This window comes from Nothoprocta perdicaria, unplaced genomic scaffold, assembly GCF_003342845.1.
Source record: "Nothoprocta perdicaria isolate Ctin4 unplaced genomic scaffold, notPer1 scaffold_141, whole genome shotgun sequence".
In the NCBI taxonomy this organism is placed as follows: domain Eukaryota; kingdom Metazoa; phylum Chordata; class Aves; order Tinamiformes; family Tinamidae; genus Nothoprocta; species Nothoprocta perdicaria.
In genome coordinates, this window is record NW_020454550.1 from 1,429,631 (window position 1) to 1,447,960 (window position 18,330).

The following is an 18,330-nucleotide window of genomic DNA, read 5'->3' on the forward strand; positions in this document are numbered from 1 at the left end:
CCAGCTATTTCTCACAGAACATCCTTAGACTAAATTAATCTATGTGCTACCAGCATCTTCAAAAGATGTCCAAACAGCTGTAGCTGCCAAGGCAGGAAGGCCATGAAACCTGAAATATCCAGGAATATTGTCTTCAAATGCAGTAAATGACTCCAGTTTTGGCGCAGCTCCTGTGCTCCAGCCAACATTATCTAGGGCTAGCAGTTCTACAAACCATTTTAAGGTCTCAGGAGCTAAATTCTGGACAAGGTAGTTTCACGGCAAAGAATTTACCATTAKGTAAACTGAGCAAGAAAGCAGCTAGTCCAATTTGATAGTTACACTAGTTAGATAGTTACACTATCAAATTACAAAAATGGCCCTTTCTCTGCCTATACTCCTTAGAAACATATATAACATTAATTTTAAAATCCAGGCTGGCGATAAACTTTTGACAAACTTCTGAGTTTTTATTTCCTCTTGTGAAAACACTGGGTCATTTTGGTCCTCTTGGCTTGTCTCAAGGCTATAGAGTCAGTAACTTAGCAAGTGAGAAGGTACCTGGAGCTGTTCCTTCACTCACCACATGAAATGACGTTCCTGCTTCCTCCCTCCACATGCAGGCCAGGAGTGCACACACACGCGAGCACACACACACACACCACTGGTGCTAATTTCTTCTTGGAGAGGGATTATTTGTGTGACTCAGCTTAGTGCAGAAGTCCTGGGAGGCAGAAGATACCAGCTAGCTTCCCCTAGGCCCCATGTGTGTGAATGCTGCATGCACGTGATGGTGGCGGGTAAAAATAAAAGCCCATATGATGTGGGTATTTCTTGGTATGAAATGGGCTTTGAATTGGAAAGATGTTTTCACTATATCCAGCTTGGTTACTGAAGGACAAAATCACGCCTAAACACACTTAATCCRTACCATTTTTTGGGGGGATCCTTGTCACATAAATCAACTTTTAACGTTTCTCACCACGCAGAACCAGATCTTCAATCACCACCCTCAGCCTAAGTGCAGGAAGCAACATCTTTTTCCATCTACACACTTGGCAATACTTCATTGGTTCTCCTGAAAACATGGCAGTCCACTGTTGAAGCAACTATTTTCCTCTTCAGTCATGAGAATGTAATATCCTCCTTATTAAATGCTCTGTTATATGCAGTAGCAGTGCAACTGGAGCTGCAGTCCTGAAGACAGAATGGGGAGGGTGGTAGGTAGAGTCCTTCTAGACTAGTAAGGATAAGGAAGAAGTTGCAGGCACACACATCCATATTTAGAATCTTATTTTACTGTATGAAAGTAAGGATTTCTTGGCAAAATAAGAAAATGCAAAGGATTGCGTGTTCAAAGTCATGGTTTATTAATATTTTTGTGTAGCTCCTTGCAAAGATACACTTTATAAATTACGGAACAAGTATAGTTCTTTCAACAGTTCTTTCACGCATCAGTCCTCTAGTCCAGGTCAGTATTTTAAAATGAGATGTTCAAAGGAAAAGATTACACAAAATGCCTTTAAAAACATTACACTAGCAAGCTCAGTTCTTTCAGAATCCAAGATACATATAGAGTAAGCGGCATTACAGTGTCTGCACTACACCCCCAAGCGATATATGCAGGAGAAGCAGCACACAGGGCCTGCAATAAACCTCAGGGTACACTTCATGGTTAGCAGTACGCAGCACCCGAACATCTACAGCAGCCTCAAAATTTATCTTAGTGAAACAAATGCCCAGAGGATTTACAGCATCTGGAGCGAGGTTAGATGAAGGGTTATATTACATTACAAATGTGTCCAGGTGAGCCCTGCTCTTCTTACTAATGCTATCACTTCATAACTAGTGCACATCCCACAGCTCCTATGACCACTGAGCCACTTCCCAAGCAGTGCCACGTGCTCGGCCAGTTCCACTATGGGACACGAGAATAACTCCCTCCCCAAGGCACCCTCCCCTGAACTTGTGTCCAGACCAGATCTCATTCATGACCAAYTGGCAGCACTGTGTTGGTGGTCACRCACCTTTGCGGTTAAATTTATACTTCTCCTGTGCCTGCCTTTTGATTGTTTTTTCTTAAGTTTCATGTTGACATAATGCCAGATCTTAAAGGCAAACAAAATAAATTAAACATTTATTTGAAGTTCTCGTATGTAACACGGTTTAACAGATACAAGACAAGTTTCTCCCCTTCACATTTCGAGCCTTCACCAGAGTGCATGTGCACAATGTCCCATGGACAATGAGATTTTCCTATGACGGCTCCTTTGGACACACCATTAAGGTGCCCAGGCAGATGAAGACTCGCATTTTAGGCAGACTGATTTATAAAATCTGTTTAAAAAATAAAATAAGAACTTTATTATCAAAGTCTAGTCACAAAGAAAAGATGATTAATACTCATAAGCTTCATCTCCAGCCACTCCTAATCAAATAGAACACATGGCCTTCCCCCCAAGATCCCCCAATTTTAAAATGTTCCAAATATATACACATTCATAACTTAAGTGCTCGTTTGCTACAACCTTTTATTCATGCAAGACCTGTGAGAGGACAAGGTGTTTCTTAGAGCGGCTTTTCTGAAAACGCAGTAAAACTCTTCACTCGTGCAAAGAACAAGGGCGTGTACATCTTGTCAATGTCAAAAGTGGTCACTGCTGTTTCGCCCGTCGATCTACGAAGAACAGGTAACACGGTAGTAAGAGTTGGGTCAGACATAAGTTGATATTTAAATCCTTCTAGATTGTTTAATCTAGATAATCACATTCTACAGTAAAATGTGTACACTGAAGCGAAAGAGGAATCTTGCATATCACTCGACTCTGAAAGCACCTAAATGTTGTCTAGCTCCCACTATGCTGAATATACTTGTACTTTAATAATAGAGGAACCACTTTCGGCCTTAATTCCTATTAGCTCCAACATGTGGAACAACACGGAATGTTGCTCATGTCACTATATGAATAACATTAGAATCTCCTTTGTTTTATCTAGAATCATGGGCTTCAGCATCCAGGATGACAGCTGGAAGTTGTCCATGTGTTTACCAGGCCAACAGCCACGTCCAAGCATTTCTGGACGTCAATGACAAAGTGCAGGTGTCTCCAAGCTGCGTTTGCTGCTCACCTTTATTCTGGTTTCTAAAGGACAGGCTGCACTGAGAGGTTAAGTAGAACCTGCCTAGTGCAGAAACTTCATGCTGAGAAGAATCCTTGATATGGCCGCAACTACTTTGTAAGTTAGGTGTGAAAATATTTGTTTTTATAAAAGGCACAGTCACAGAATCACAGAACGGTTAAGGTTGGAAGGGACCTCTAGAGATCATCTAGTCAAGCAGGGACAGCTAGAGCGCAGAGCACAGGGTGGCATCCAGGAGGGTTTTGAAGACCTCCAGAGAAGGAGACTCCACAACCTTCCTGGGCAGCCTGTTCCAGGGCTCTGTCACCCTMACAGTMAAGAAATCTTCTGCTTATGAAAGCCACCTGTACTCTAAAGGGTCAGTAGATAAGATTCATCCCTGCTTGGGCAGGGTGGGTAGACTAGACAATCTTTAGAGGTCCCTTCCAAACTCAACCATTCTTGATTCTGTGATATACTTACAGCTCAATATTTGAGCTTTGATTCTAGAAAAAGACCGAGCAGAAAAGTTAAGAAGACTGGAAGACCAGACCTAATTCCCCCTAACTGCCTGTCACAGATCTGGCTGGCCAGTTTGCCAGAGCCCAGAGTGCCAGGAGCAAGAGCAAGGGCCACGGCTCTTCGCAGGGCCATGAGGAGAAGAGCCAGTCGTGCCCTTTTGCCCCGGGGCCATGGTTTGTCAGAGTCATTACACACAGAATGTGTGCAGAGCTCCACAGTGGTCTCTGTCTCTCTGTCTCTCTCTCTCTAGCATTTCTAGCTTGCACTTTTGCAGAGGAAACAAAACAGACTGAATGAATGCTTGTTTTGCACCCCTCTGTACTAGCAGCAAGTCTTTCAGCCTCAATCCAGTCCTGAAATTATTTATGTAGTGCTCATAAATCTCTTAGATACCTAAATGTTGTAGTTCTAATAATGACAATTTCAACACCATCACAAAAATCACTGAAACCTTGGAAAAAAATTGATTATATATCAATATATCAAACCAGAAACAGTTATTTTTTCAAGGTACTTCTTAAAACCTCAGAGGTTTTGCACATTTACATCTTTCTCCATTTAAAACTGAACAAAATYAATGCTGTCCATGTTTCTAGAATCAAATAGCCTTCTTGGATCTTATTCTCTATTAACTTACTTGTAAGTTATGTGGCAAGAATGATGTATCCAAACAAGCTTGTTGAATCTCTGGCGCCCACTGGAGCACAACTGCAGTCCTACATGAAAACTGTGGTCTGTTTCTTGTACAGGAACACGGCGGAAATACCTGTATTTGTGGTAGTCAATTGGTTTCTGGACAAAGAAAACAGAAATTTTGTGACCTATAAAGAATGTGTCATTCAACTACTTATCCCGAAGCTGTTAAGACAAATGATAAGTTTGGGTATTGCTTGGAAACACCTCGATTTAGGCTTTAATTGGGGAAGGAGTTATTACAAAGTAAGATGTTGGTACAGGACACCCACATCTGCACTTGTACCTACTTTCTCTTGACAGACACCTGGTTAATCAGGACATTTGTTGAGGAAAATAAGCTGACTGGGTTATCCATGGTCATGAATACAGCTCAAGTTCTACTTAACACTGTGTAGCCTAACTGTACATACTCAAAAGGTGATCTCAGATAAAGACCTCTTCACCAGTCCTGGGGCATCTGGGTTAATTCTAGTGCTCCCAGTATCCTCCTGGAACATGTAATGCCCTTTCATATTTAGAGGACTAAAAAAAAATTAAACAAATGATCTAATGCCTATTGGTATGTGCAGGGAAAGAACTGTTGCTCAGATGGGAACCAAGCATTTTTCTGTCTTCCTACAGACTATTACTCTTCCTACAGACTATGACAGTTTTGGAAAAAAAAGTTTAAGATTAACTGTCCTCCTTATTTATGTATTGATTTTTAAGTCAGTTTGTGAATATTACATTTTAAACATGAAATTTATTTTTAATCCTCTGATGTAAGGCAAATCTCCAGGTGCCTTAAAAAAAGACATTCTGAGAAAAGTCTTAATTAAAAAAGCCCTTTCTCATTAAACTATTTTCCTCTGCTCTATTTTGGCACCTACCTCTTCCTTTTTCTTCATTATTACAGCAAATACTTTGGTTTGATTGTCCGTTTCCTGGGAAAGGCGGTAATGGCCAAGCAAGATTGCATCGGTTCTGGAAGATTAAGAGCACAGTGTCAGGGACATAAGAATACTCCCCGTCTCAAAGAGCCAGATACTGATACTCCAAATAAGAGGAATAAAAGGAAAAGTACATCTCTTACTCAAGGAAACTAATTTTTATTTGCATTTGGCAGAGTACCAGGCTGACTGATGCTAAGAAGTGACAAAGACTTTTTGAAAGACTGTTGCTATAACTGTCATAGTAAGATGAACTAGCTGGTTCTCTCCATCTTATTGATGATTATTAATGAACAGCTCAAACCTATTCAGAAGTTGCAAACAATCTTCTACAAGATCATTAACAAGCTGTGCAAACCTCAAAGAGAAACTGAGCAGTTCAGTTAGGTCCCCTTAATGGTTCCACTTTCCTTTTCATGGACAAGGAAACGTAAAGAAGAGTCAATACTGAAATCCTACACTTCAGAGCATTCAAAACCACAATAGCCAATAGGTATTGTATTCTTCCATCTACCTCCTGTAAAAGTCTACCTAGACACTATCCTAGCATAGAACCTGTAAAACAAATCTCATTACATGCCAGGACCTTAAATAAAAACAATGTGCTTTTTTTTTTTTTTTTTTTGCTAAGCCCAGGTAAGGAAGCCCAGTCAAACTACAAATAAAAAATCCTAAATAAAAGTAAGCAGAGAAAAGATAACTGTATAAACAAATATTATTTCAATAACCTTGTATTTTTAGTCCTCAAGCGAGGAACAATAGACTGAGGATCTTCAGGAGTTGTTAGCATCATAACTTGGCCATCTGGAAAGAATCTCAAATACCTGCAGAAATATAATTACACAATATATATGTAGAAAAAAATGTATTTCTTTGGAATCACTGCAGGTAAAGTTCAGATTCTGAAAACAGATTCAGAAAACACAGTAAAGTCCAGGAAGGGATAAGAAATCAAAGCAGTTTTAAGGATTAAAAGATCATCAGGCTTATGCAATAGGACTGAAATTCAGGAGTTTTGTCAACTTTGATTTAAGCAAGAAGCCAGCTCAGGAATCAAAACTGACCTCTAATAAGTTTCTCTATTCCCAGCATCAACTGAGAGTAACGTAATAAAATCTTAATTACAACATTAATGAAGAATGGACAACACTTTATGGACTTCATTCAGGTTYGAAATTTCAATCATTGTTATAATACTCAGATACTATCTTAGTGCTTTAAAGACTGTATGCATAGCCAAAAGAGTCAATGACTTCTATTAACACTTTCCAGCCACAAAAGGGTCATCAGAATAAACAATGTACTTTGTGAACAGCAGGATGAAGAATGGCAAGAAAAACAGGCCGCAGAAACAAATGGTATTTAGAGCAATTCCATATTCAGAGCAATGCCAGAGATCCCAGCCTTTAGACTTATGGATGGATACAAGTAAGTTTAAAGACAGTCCTTGTTCAATCACTTTTTTTCCTCTGCTGAAAACAACTGTTATATCAGAATGCAAATTACTTGGGGAAGGAGAAGAAACCTGGGAATAAGTGTTACTGCTGTTACTATTTAAACTTCATCTACATGGGAAAGTGTAACTGAGGAGCAAATATGTTTGAGCTCTAGCAACTCTGCCACAACCTAACCTTCTCTCAGCAATACATACATAGTGTTACACACAGTAATGTCCCCACTGAGTTTTACAGAATAATCAATGTTTGTGATATCAAGGGCTGGATTTCAACATACTTAGAGAGAGAAACATTTCACTCACTCATTGCACTACAGTTCTACCTGTAATATTCCACTTGGTGCCATGCCCTATAGAAACCATCAAGAGATTGTTCTCCTTGACGTATATATGTTGTCTTGCTGATGTATACACCTGCAAGAAAGGAAGAAATAAAGATGAAGGATAAGAAAAAAACAAAACAAGAACAAACAAACAAACAAAAAAAAAGAAACCAAAGAAAACAACCAAACACAAACAAAAAATCAAGACCAGACCAAAACAACAAGAAAAAACAAAACAATAACAACAACCCACAACTTTTCAGTTTACTTTTGTTACTTCAACACAAGGAAGTTTTGATTTTGGTCCCTTGCACCCTTTGGACCCCTGCAGCCTTTATAGATACCCCACAGCGTCAAAAGCCCAAATAAATTCAGATTAGGTCTAAAAAACAGCATAAATACCAAACCTGTCATTTTTCTTTGTTTGGTTAATAATTATGTGCAATAAAAATAAGAATCTGTTTCCAAGAGACTCCTCACCATCAAATCGAACACGAGGCCTCTCTAAAAACATTTCCCTCCAAGAGGTGTATGGAACAAGTTTATTGCAGCTCCTGCCCCATATTTTCAAACAAACTTGATGCCAGATTTCAGGATCTCTATAACGAAAATAAGAAAAACAAAACAAGCTTGCTTAGTATTTGTGTCAAAGTAACTCACTGCAACATTTGTGTTGGAGGCAACTGGAAGAAATTTTCTTGAACAAGGATAACTCATAATTTAAATCACTAACTGGTTCACTTAACCCTGAGAATCTGAAAGCTATTTCCTCCTGCCAGTGGAATGCAAGACAAGACAATTTCAGGTAAGTGCAATAAAACAACACTGTGACCACTTGGCTGTATTCTATTTGACCGTGTGATAATGATAACACAGCAGATGTACTGTTCTGGAGACCCTGCAASCCTCATTTTCAAACAAGATACAGAAGCATTTTTTCTTACAGAGATTAGGTCCTCTACCTAATATACCAATTACTATCACACTCAAGAGCTAGTCAGTGCTGGTAAGAATATAACATGGAAACTCTCATGGGAAGAGGAAGCAGGATGTAGTTCCATACGTAGGATTTAACAGCCTGGGGTGGGGTGGGGAAGTATTCCAAATTTCCCAGTATTCTCAATAGACGTAATTTTGCACCAGGGAGTTACCATCATACCATCATCCTCTATATGTTGTTTACTAGAAATCATGGATTCAGCTGAAAAACAGCTCTTCTTTCTTTCCTTAAAGCAAAAAAAGTTCACTCTAGATAACTTTTCCGTAATACCTTGCACARATGTAAAATCCTCGACAAACAAGAGATAACTGCTCTAATGATCTCAAGTCCAAGTCACTGGAAACCACCCATCGGAAAATGTACATGAGGACTTCCAGAGGCAACACTGCAAGCAGAAAAGAACTCCACATTAGACACTAACATGTAAACCAGTAACTTATCCATATTTCCACAGGAAATCCTACTTTTGTACATCTCTGTCAGATACCAGGGAACATACTAAAGAGGATTATTTTTCATTAAAAAAAYACTATGTATTACAGAAAGTCACATAAGGAAAGAACAACAATCAAGAGTTCAAAGTGCATTATGGTAAGAMATTCTAAAAGTAAAGTTCCCATTCCTAGGGCACAGAGTTCGTAAGATTGGGAATTTAGGAAATACCTTTTTTTATATACATATTCTTTCTGTGCGAAACAGACAACCTGTTTAGCTGASTGGTGATGTTTTGTTCTTTACATCCATCTTTGAAGACTTGGATATATACTATACTAGAAAGGCATATTGTGTATGGACTTCAGAATGGAGAGCATGGACTATAGCTTTGGAATTAAGGAGATGAATGTTTTAGCATCTCAAAAAATTCTTCTTCCAACCTTATGTCCTACCTGAGATATGGGTCTGRCTGACATCAAGCTCGGGCTGGCAAAGTTTGACAGAGGATTCCTGAAGTGTCAACTGCTGCTGGAAATCTGTCAAGAGATCGGCCATCTGGCCGTCGTCTTCGCTGTCCTCAGCACTATAGAAAGCAAAACACTGTATCAGCACCTCRATGTTGGACAAGACATAGCCATATATGCTCTTATATAGGCTTCAATTTGCTCTCTTTCCCTTCATTTGATATAATTTCTTTTAAAATCAATCTCACTATCACACAATAAAAAAATCACAAAACAACTTGATTAATTAATTCTATGTGGTTCATTTTGCTGCAATACATCAGGTAATATGTATTTCTCCATTTAATTTCAATCTAGGTAGTTTCTTTCTGGACTTTGCAGTTCACCGTTTTTGATGACAACATATTTTTGCAATTCCTGTGACAGCTCAAGATCTGAAAACAACTATAAATCATCAGATTAAATAAAAAAAAGAGTGAACTAGATGGCAAAACAAAAAACATCCATTGCTGCTCAGAAAATAATGCTAACAATATCAAGAATTTTACACGACTGTACTGTGCAACCCAGCACAGCTAGAGCACAAACATACAGTGAAAATGTCATGCCAGCAATGCACTCAAATACTAAAATAACAGATGTCAATAGTGAAAACTTAGTTCATCTCTTTTGTATTAAACCACTGCTGCAATGAAGCTGCACTGCTCTGGGGCAAGAAGAGAGTTAGCAATAGCACAGGAGACTCGATGCTCTGCTTTCTTTTTAATTTCCCATTTTAGAAACCTAATTTCCTATTTGTCTGTGTCAGTCAGCAGAACTGCACTATAGTGCCTTGCTTTAGAGCTATGCTTATTTCAGGCTACCAAACTTTCAGTAATTCATCCTTCTCATTAATAAATACAATTATGTAGATGTTTCTGTTATGCATAATTCATAAAACTGAAAATCAGAAGCTAAATAATGTGGCTGATGYATGTTATTAAATATAATTTCTTTTCTACTTAACTTGCCCCAAAACAGTGTTTTATCTTATTTAAACTACAGCATAGAAATATCTTCCCTAGATCATTAATGCATCTGTGTAACGTTCTATGAAGATTTCTATTGAAATGCATTTAGAAAAGCTCAGAGACTTATAAGTGTGTATTAGAATATAGCACTTGTGCATTAGGAACAAAACTGCATATTTCAGTACTTCTGTGCCCTCAGTTAGCACATCTCTTCTCACTTACCACCTCTTTCCAACTCCTTCACTATCTGGGGAACGTGTATAGGTGATCTTAAACTCTATGTCAGGAACAAGCTGCATGGCTAGACGATAAAACTTGATGGCTGAAATGAAAGGTTTGATGTTTAAACAWGTCTAATGTCTACGGTAGTTCATCAAAGCAAAGCTTCTTCCAGAGGGATGGGCAGCTATAGCATTCTGGCTTGCTAAAACCACCGAAAAGGTGGAAAATACCTTTGCCTAGAAATTCCTGTTAATAATCTTTACAGATTAGAATAAAGGTTTAAATTCAGTACAGAAAACAGGCAAAATGAATACACTTGCAAAATTAAAGCCTGCCTCAGATATGTATCAGCTTTTACAGTTCTAACTTAATCACTTCAAATATACAGTGCAAAGGTTTATACTAAAACATTATAAAGTTCTGGTTTTGTTTGCCGCTCAATACTCGAATAATTTTCAAAAAAAAAGAGAAAAGATTTTAGTCACTGTGGTCATAAATAACTACAAGGAATGTGGGGAAAAAAGAAAGAGTTTGAATGTAGGTAGGTAATGTAGGTATACCTTAATTCTGCAGTACCCAATACAGACAATAACTCAAACATGCATCTCATTGTAAAACTGCAAAAGAGCACATGAACTGTTGCTCTTCTTTGAAACCTCAACAGAGTGAATAAATTTAGCTGTGACAAAACCACAGAAGCTACAGGAAGCACCGGAGCCAGTCACTCCAGCACTGAGTATGGGAGGAGAGGGGCTTTCCAGCAGGCTGCACAGCAAACAACCGTGAGGATTAACTGACAGGGTTTCTCCTTGCAGGAGTCAGGGAAAGTAAGCCTGCCCTTAATACTCCAAAGATGCTACAAACAAAGCAGTGAAAATACAAAACAAAAGCAAAACAAATAGAACCAGGAAAAACAGCCTCTAGGAAAGAGCTGTTAATTGTTTGGCGGGTGAGGATGAGGAAGAGCAGCAACCTCAGCTAAGCAGATCATTCCCAACTTCAGCAGTTAACGCAGCAGCCGGGCCTGTACTGTACTYCAGTGTGAACAGGATGCTTCACGTAACTGTCTCACAAACTCTGGGTATCAGCAGACTGCAGAAGGAGGCTGAAAGGTCACTTGGATTTGGGTGAACTGGCCCCAGTCAGCAGCTAAAAACTGTTTAAACCAGACGGCCCAACATCTACCCAGCAAGTTATCTGTGCCTAGTGTAGGATGTTGTCTCTCACAGGGGTATATGAGTAGCAGCATTTTGTTTCCTTAACCCTCAAATCAAAACCAGCTCACAAAGAACGTATTCACCACGGAGGCCAGGTGTCTGCAGGCCTGTGTGAGTGCAAACCTCTCACAGGTGCTACTACTCATCTGCTGTTGCACCTAGTCTTCAAGGACTGCACTCAGACGTATAAAAATCGGGGTGGCTTTTTATATGCACAACGCTGAAATAGTCTGCCTTCCAGTCTGCTTCTCCTGGCTTTTTTGTGAAAATGTCCCTGTATGCTGTTGGTACAAACAAACTCTCACAAGGCACTGCAGAATTTCTTAAATGCTGGGCTCCATTTAGTTCTAAGGCCTTTTTTAAAAACAAAAATAATCCCGACCTAACATTTAACCAAGCATTTAATATGTAATGTAAAATATACTTTTGCCTGAAGTAATTTTGCCATGTAAAAATATACAATGAATTGAAAATGGGAAAAGTGACTATCATATCACCAACTCACAACTTTCACAGCTGATTTGTCATATGGAACAATACAGAGCATTCCCCAAAAAGGGAAGGAGGTTCCCATGGTGGAGTGGAAATATTCTGTCCAAGAGGTGGCCGAGTTCATTATTACTCAGTGTAATAACTGGTTCCCTATTTATTACTTAGTATCTTTGCAYGCGACCTCCAGGACTTTGAGTTCAGGTGAGTATCTTACTCTACATACTCTGAAAGTGAAGTATGAGGAGGAAAAATCTGAATACCTATTTTTGTTGGTGGATATAAAGACACAAGTGAGCTGAGCATCTAAATATTTTGGCAAACCTGACAGAGCAAGACCACCCGATGGAAGCTTTCATATTAGTAAAACTTAGAGCAGCTACCTTCATATATCAAAAAACAGTTGATGGCTGAAGTGGTTCATTTCAAAGAGAAGCAACAAAGACTATAACTAGCTAGTTAAGGAGAAGTAATCTGGTGTTTCTGTAAATTGAATCCAGTGTGAATGTTTCTAGATTTCAAAATGTCCCCTCTATTTTYTGTCTGGAAATTAGAAATATTTTCCTTGAATTAAGTTAGAACTGTGATATGACAGTTACTTTTACATCAGGTTTGTTTTCTTATTTACACAGCCTAGGTCTCGAATTACTGTTAGTCTTCAGTTTAAGTTCACGGGTTCATGCTGCAGTATTTTTCCCAGCACAGCAAGGGGAACTATTTTTAAGAACTKGTACATAAATCAGTGTTAGATTTGTCTGTAATAAAGGTGCTCATTGCAGACTTCCAAATTACCTTCATAAAGGGCCCCATTTTGTTCTTGCTCCACTGCCTTCAGGAACAGTTCTTTTGCCTGCACAAAAAACATACGAGAGAACTTCTTACTGTCCTTATAAATACCTGTGCAAACCAGMTAACTTGAAAAAAGTAAAATTATCACAACAAAATGTGAAGACAAATTCGCATGCAACAAGCTATAACTGAATTTCCTAATCAAACAGTGCATCCTCTTTTCAGCACTTTTAAGAATTTCCACAAGACTGAATCATGGCATTATGCTGGAGCTGTAAAAAATTACCAAAAATCTCATCCTGGATYACGGTACTCCCACTAAAAATCTATTTTACAGCATTATATAAATTAAATCCCTTCAGGGGTCTGACCCCTTTAAAACTTAGCAGTAGCTGGACTTGCAGGTATGATAATGCTTTGTAAAGCTCTGCAAAAACAGACTATCTACACCAGAAAGAACTGAGGAGATGAAAAGAGCAAAAAGACAAAAAAAGGAAAAATAAAGGAGGTCTATCCTAAGCCTTTTCTTTGGAGATTTTAAATTTTACAGAAGAAATTGATTCACCAAGTTAGTACTRAACAATAACAGGAGGAGGAAATTGCACCTCCTTCACCTGAGAAGGCGGGTACCAAGCCAAAGCCAAAGCAGCATTTCAGCATTCGTGCTGTCTTCAGCCTGGTTCACTGAAGGAAAACAGAGCTATACAAAACTTGGTAAAACTAGTCTTCAGCCTCTCCCTTGTCACACTGATGTGAGAAAACCCAAAAGCAGGAAGGTCGGGGAGGTATTGACACCTTTTGAACTGACGCCACATTCTTTTCTACTGCTTAACTAGAAGGGGCCAGTCATTAGCCCACCCACTCCCAGGTACAGCTGTGTCTAACACAGACACAAAAGYACGTGGATATCTCATCAGCTGATCTGATTTGAGCTAATAACGTGCAACACTCACTAATGAGGGGCAATGCCACCTTACTGCTCTGCAGTAAAGGCCCTCAGCATGGTTCAGCAAACTCAGCTCCCGTGGCACTGCTGTAATCACTACCTGCCTATTACCTGAGCCACCTTGGGGGAGGAAACCTCAGCTCCTGCAGCCCACTGATTTTCAGCCTGTCCAAGAGGCTCCTTCTCCTCCCCCTGCCTGAATTTCTACTAACAATATGAAACTGGTGATTGACACAAACGGGCAAAACCCCTCAGAAAGGCTGCTCACCTCTTACCTTTCAGAAAGTCGACCGGGAGAATGAGGCAAAACCAAGTACAGAAACTTATAAGGAAGAAATTAATGGGGGACAATGGCTCAACCTCTATTCCAGTTTCTGTGGGTTTAATACAGTTAACTTTTGGCATAGCTTCCAATACTAGAAGGAAAAAAACCAAAATCTATAAATTACTTTTTCATACCTTTTCCTCTTTTGCTAGCTCCTGTTTCCCTTTGGTATCTACAGATTTTACTCCAGGTCCTCTTGATGATGATTTGCATGGCAGAGTTTCCAACCCACTAGAACTCACACCTGGGGCAAGCTCAAACATCCACTGAGCTCTGAACATCTGGAGCTCTGCCTGAAAAAATCCAATTAACTCTGAATTAGTGTCACATTCAGATAGCAGATTTTCTGAGTACAGATTACAAAGAATAAAAACAGAATTTCAGAGAGTTTCAAATTATGTTTTATGCTTCCAAGTCTTAGGTGGCTACAGTGAGTTTAGAATTAGACAAACAGCAACTGTTTTACAGCAAATTAAAAAAAAATATCCATGCATAAGTATTTGCCTAATGTTAATGAGTAAGATAAATATCTTTATCTGGGCCAGAGAAGAGAAACTGAAATGTTCCAAGAGAAGATTTTTTTTGTACCACAGTATCACGTAAGACTCCCTAAAAAATCAGTCTTTCTGAAAATGGCTTTTGTACTTCTTGTTTACCTAGAAATAACTTGATCAAAAAGTCACCTAGTTGCTGTTACTAATAGTTAGAAAAGCCACCTCTTGGTATGTAAAGCTAACGAAGCTTTATAACTAAGGATGTCTTCTGTATTACACAGTAAACAAATCTAGCCTTACATTAATTCCTCTTTTAAAAATAAACACTATGCTCTGAGAAACAAGACAACTCATTACTTTTCCTGGGCATTTCTGAGCATCTTTGAAGCTACATTTTGAATGTCTCTTTCAATGAAGACTTCTGGAGAGCAGTAAACAGAAAACTAGTATCATAAGAAAACATGCYGTTGTATCAGGCTGCTTTTATCAGCCTTGTGTTCCTGAAGAAAGTGACAATTTAAACTGGAGTTTGATCCAAACAGAAACTRCTGTCTGACTTCTACAGTTCTTCAAAGAAATTCAGAATCTGCCACACACTTCCTTTTTATCTGTACACACAACAGAACATTGAATTTGATGCCTGGAAAACAATTTAAAACGCATCCATTTCACTTATGGAGGAACAAACAAATCAACTATTTGTAAATTCAACACAGACATGGTAACTACATGAACCTGAGTAAGGGAGTATAAATGATAARAGCACTGTGCTTGTAAGCAAACATGAGCACGAGATGCACCTGCAGATTTGCTTCACCAGGTCCTTCATTGTCATCGGTCCTCACCAGATCGGAGTGACAATCTTCTTCAGCTTCTGCCTAGAAGGGAGCAGTCCACAATTACGGAGTCTCCACGTGTCCCTGAGCACCTCCACGGAGCCCAAGGCTCACGGACACTCGCTAGAAACATTCAAGCTCCCCCCTTCCCCACACTACCCATCTCCTCCACTGATCAAAAAGATAAAATGGACACTGAAAGAACTATTTACTTACTCTAATTAACTCAGAAAAGCTATTATTACTTAATGGCTACTTTATGAAAAATACAGGCAATTATAGGCAACCTTAAAAATCTACGCGTTAAACTATAATTGAAGAGATCTTATTGTGAACAGATAAATAAATAAAAAGCTACCACGAGTGCTTAACAGGTGTTTTTCTTCACAAATACTGCTGTGAGACAGGTTCAACAGCAACACCTTAAACTCTTAAACTAAATTTAGCAGGGCCCTGCATGGAAATTAAGACAGCTACTTTAAGAATAGAACTGTAAAAAGAGTAGTAACAAAAGAGTAAAAAAATCAAGCCCCTTTGTCCTGCTTCATAAGGAGCCTTCTCACTCCAAAGTGCACTGAAGTAGTATGAAATACATATGAAAATAGAGGAAGATTAATTTGGGGTATAAGTGACAAGCAAGGAGAACAGTGGCAAGAAGCCAGAAGGAAAAAAAAAACATTAAAAATATCAAAAAAGACTAAGACACTCGTTTTGAAGCTCTTCCTGTAGCTGAAGCATCCCAGTTTTTCAACTATTCCACGTTAACTTCACATTTCTAATTCTGCAAAAACATATTGGGCAGTGAGGTTAACAGGGTTGTGCCAGGAGGTGTTTGTCCCTCTGGGCTACTGCAYGTGGAGCTGGTGACCTCCAGCCACGTCCCGCTCCCTGATATAATACTCCAGCCTCCTGCACAACCGAAGTGCAGAGATCAAAACACCCTTGCACTTGTACCCAGGAGAGTTAGAGCATTTTACACCAGCTGAAAATTGCAGCATCAAGCTAAAGCATCAGTGCTGTGTGAGTTAGAGCAGCCCAATGACTGAAGCATTTTAGCTGCATCGAGGCAGGATGGGCAGAGGGACAAGCCACCTCTGAACCAGGCCTCTCTGCTGAGCAAAGTGCACACACGAAAGGTTTCTGCTTTGCAGCTGGTTCATGTCCAGACAGCTGTCAGTCTGCACAGAAAAGAAAAAAAAAAAAAGACTCTTATCTGTAAAATGCAGAGACTAATAAAGTAACTTATTAGTCCAAATCAACACACTATCTTCCTGGACATAAGGGCACTCCCATTAAAACCCTTAATCCATTAAGTTTGTGAATAAATTTAAGAGTAAAGTAGGTCTAAAAATATTTAAAAGCTTATGAAGCTGTCTGAGCCCCAGTGTTTAAAACCTGACTGTTTCAGCAACCTTCTCCAGAGCCTCGATTTCCTCCCCTCATTTCTGTATCTTTACTTCTGAGTCACAAATGGTCCTGCACTGTCCCAAGCACTTCCAAAATGTCATTCATTCCTATCAGGAGCTTTTTTTCTGGCGTCAGTGGCAACACAAGCAATCCCTCTCCACTTACCAGGCCAGCCGCCCTTTCACATTCCTGCTGCACAACCAACTGGAACTGGAAAACTGATCTGTTTTAACAACCTGYTTGGATAACCAAGTAATCCTGGGGTAGTGCTGAAGTACCAGCCATCCAACAGCTCGAGAGACTGCATCCACATGGGCTGCGGTTTGTAAACGTGGATTTCCTCCCCATGTTTGGAGGGGGGGAAAAAAAAATAGTTACAGGTTCTGAAGGTTACAAAATCCTGTACTGAAACCAGTACAACCCGTTTATGCTGCTGGCCTTCCTCCAAATCAGCTATGAATTGTATCAGTATACACTGAGCAGTGCAAACAGCTACCCTGTGAAAGAGGCACCGAMCCGAGCTGCAGGATGGCAAAATGGAAACAGCCAACATCCGAGTTGGACTCTGACCTACAAAGAGCAGCGAGCGGGCCTGCTCCGATCTGCGTGCAAGGCTCTGCAGATCGTTGGCCAGGCGCAGGGCTCGCCTGCTCTCACAGACCAGGGCCTACGGTTCAGCAGCGGGCAGGGCCGCTGCTCCCGCCGGCCCTCCCGGCTGCGGTCAGCAGCGGCTCTGAAGCGACCGTCACCCGCTGCGCAGGGCAGCGCTGGGCAAGGGCAGTGCAGCAGAGCGGCGACGCTAAAGCTCTTCTCCGATTTGGAAGAAAAGAGGAAATTACTGCGCTTTCTGCGCGGCAGAAGCGATAACGCTGCTCAACAAAAGTTTTAATCGTGGTTTGAGGAGTTCTGCGCGCTCCTGGATGGTGCGAGAGGCCTAACTTTGAATGCTCTGTTTCTCATCGCGGATCCTTACGTTTCCCTTGGAAATGCAGCCAGGAGCAGACCCAACGCGGGCCGAGTCTGACTGCCACAGTTCACRGCACGTCGTGTTTAACCCGAGTGCCGGGCCCACAGCACCCCTGCATCCCGAAAACAGCAAGGATGCAGAGAGGAAAGGCAAAGGCCGGACGAGCGCGTCTGTAATGACACAACGATCTCGCTGCTCCGAAAGCAGCTAGGTGCCTCCCCAGGGAGAAGGAAAAAAAAAAAAAAAAAAGTAAAAGAAAACCCCCAAATCTATCATCCAAAACGCCCCCGCCCCCGGGGGCGTCTCCCCGCGGCCCTGCCCGTCAGCCGGTGCCGCCCGGGCCTCCTCCCGCCGGTGCCCGCCGCCTCCTGCCGGGCCCGCGGCCGTGCTCACCATGCTGGCCGCGCGCGGCGGCGCCGCCGCCGTCCCGGGGGCCCCCGCCCCCCGCCCGCTCCGTGCCTCGGCCCCGCGGGGGGAATTAGCAGAGTTCTCGGTCGGAGAAGCGCACCACGCAGCGCGCGAAACTGCGGGCCCGGCGCACGGCAGCCATCTTGGCGGCGGTGAGTGAGGGGCCGGCGGGGCGGCAGCCGCCGAGAGACGCGGCCAGGCGAACCCGGCGAGGGCAGAGCGCCGCCTCACGCACGGGCCGCTGCCGGCCGCCGGCCGCGCGGACTACGCCTCCCGGCACGCACCGCGGCGCTCCC

At 41.1% G+C, this 18,330-nt stretch overlaps 1 protein-coding gene across 1 annotated transcript; it reads right to left on the minus strand.

Moving 5' to 3' along the window:
• Positions 1-1,337: 1,337 nt before the first annotated feature.
• FBXO9 (F-box protein 9) lies at positions 1,338-18,298 on the minus strand. The gene is made up of 13 exons (XM_026034282.1): positions 18,020-18,298; positions 15,217-15,294; positions 14,057-14,215; positions 12,655-12,712; positions 10,157-10,256; positions 8,913-9,043; positions 8,296-8,410; positions 7,506-7,624; positions 7,026-7,116; positions 5,975-6,070; positions 5,187-5,280; positions 4,259-4,413; positions 1,338-2,656 (listed from the first exon to the last, which is right to left on the minus strand). The coding sequence occupies exons 1-13, from the start codon at positions 18,020-18,022 to the stop codon at positions 2,548-2,550; spliced, it is 1,308 nt and encodes a 435-aa protein (XP_025890067.1). The 5' UTR covers positions 18,023-18,298; the 3' UTR covers positions 1,338-2,547.
• Positions 18,299-18,330: the final 32 nt, after the last annotated feature.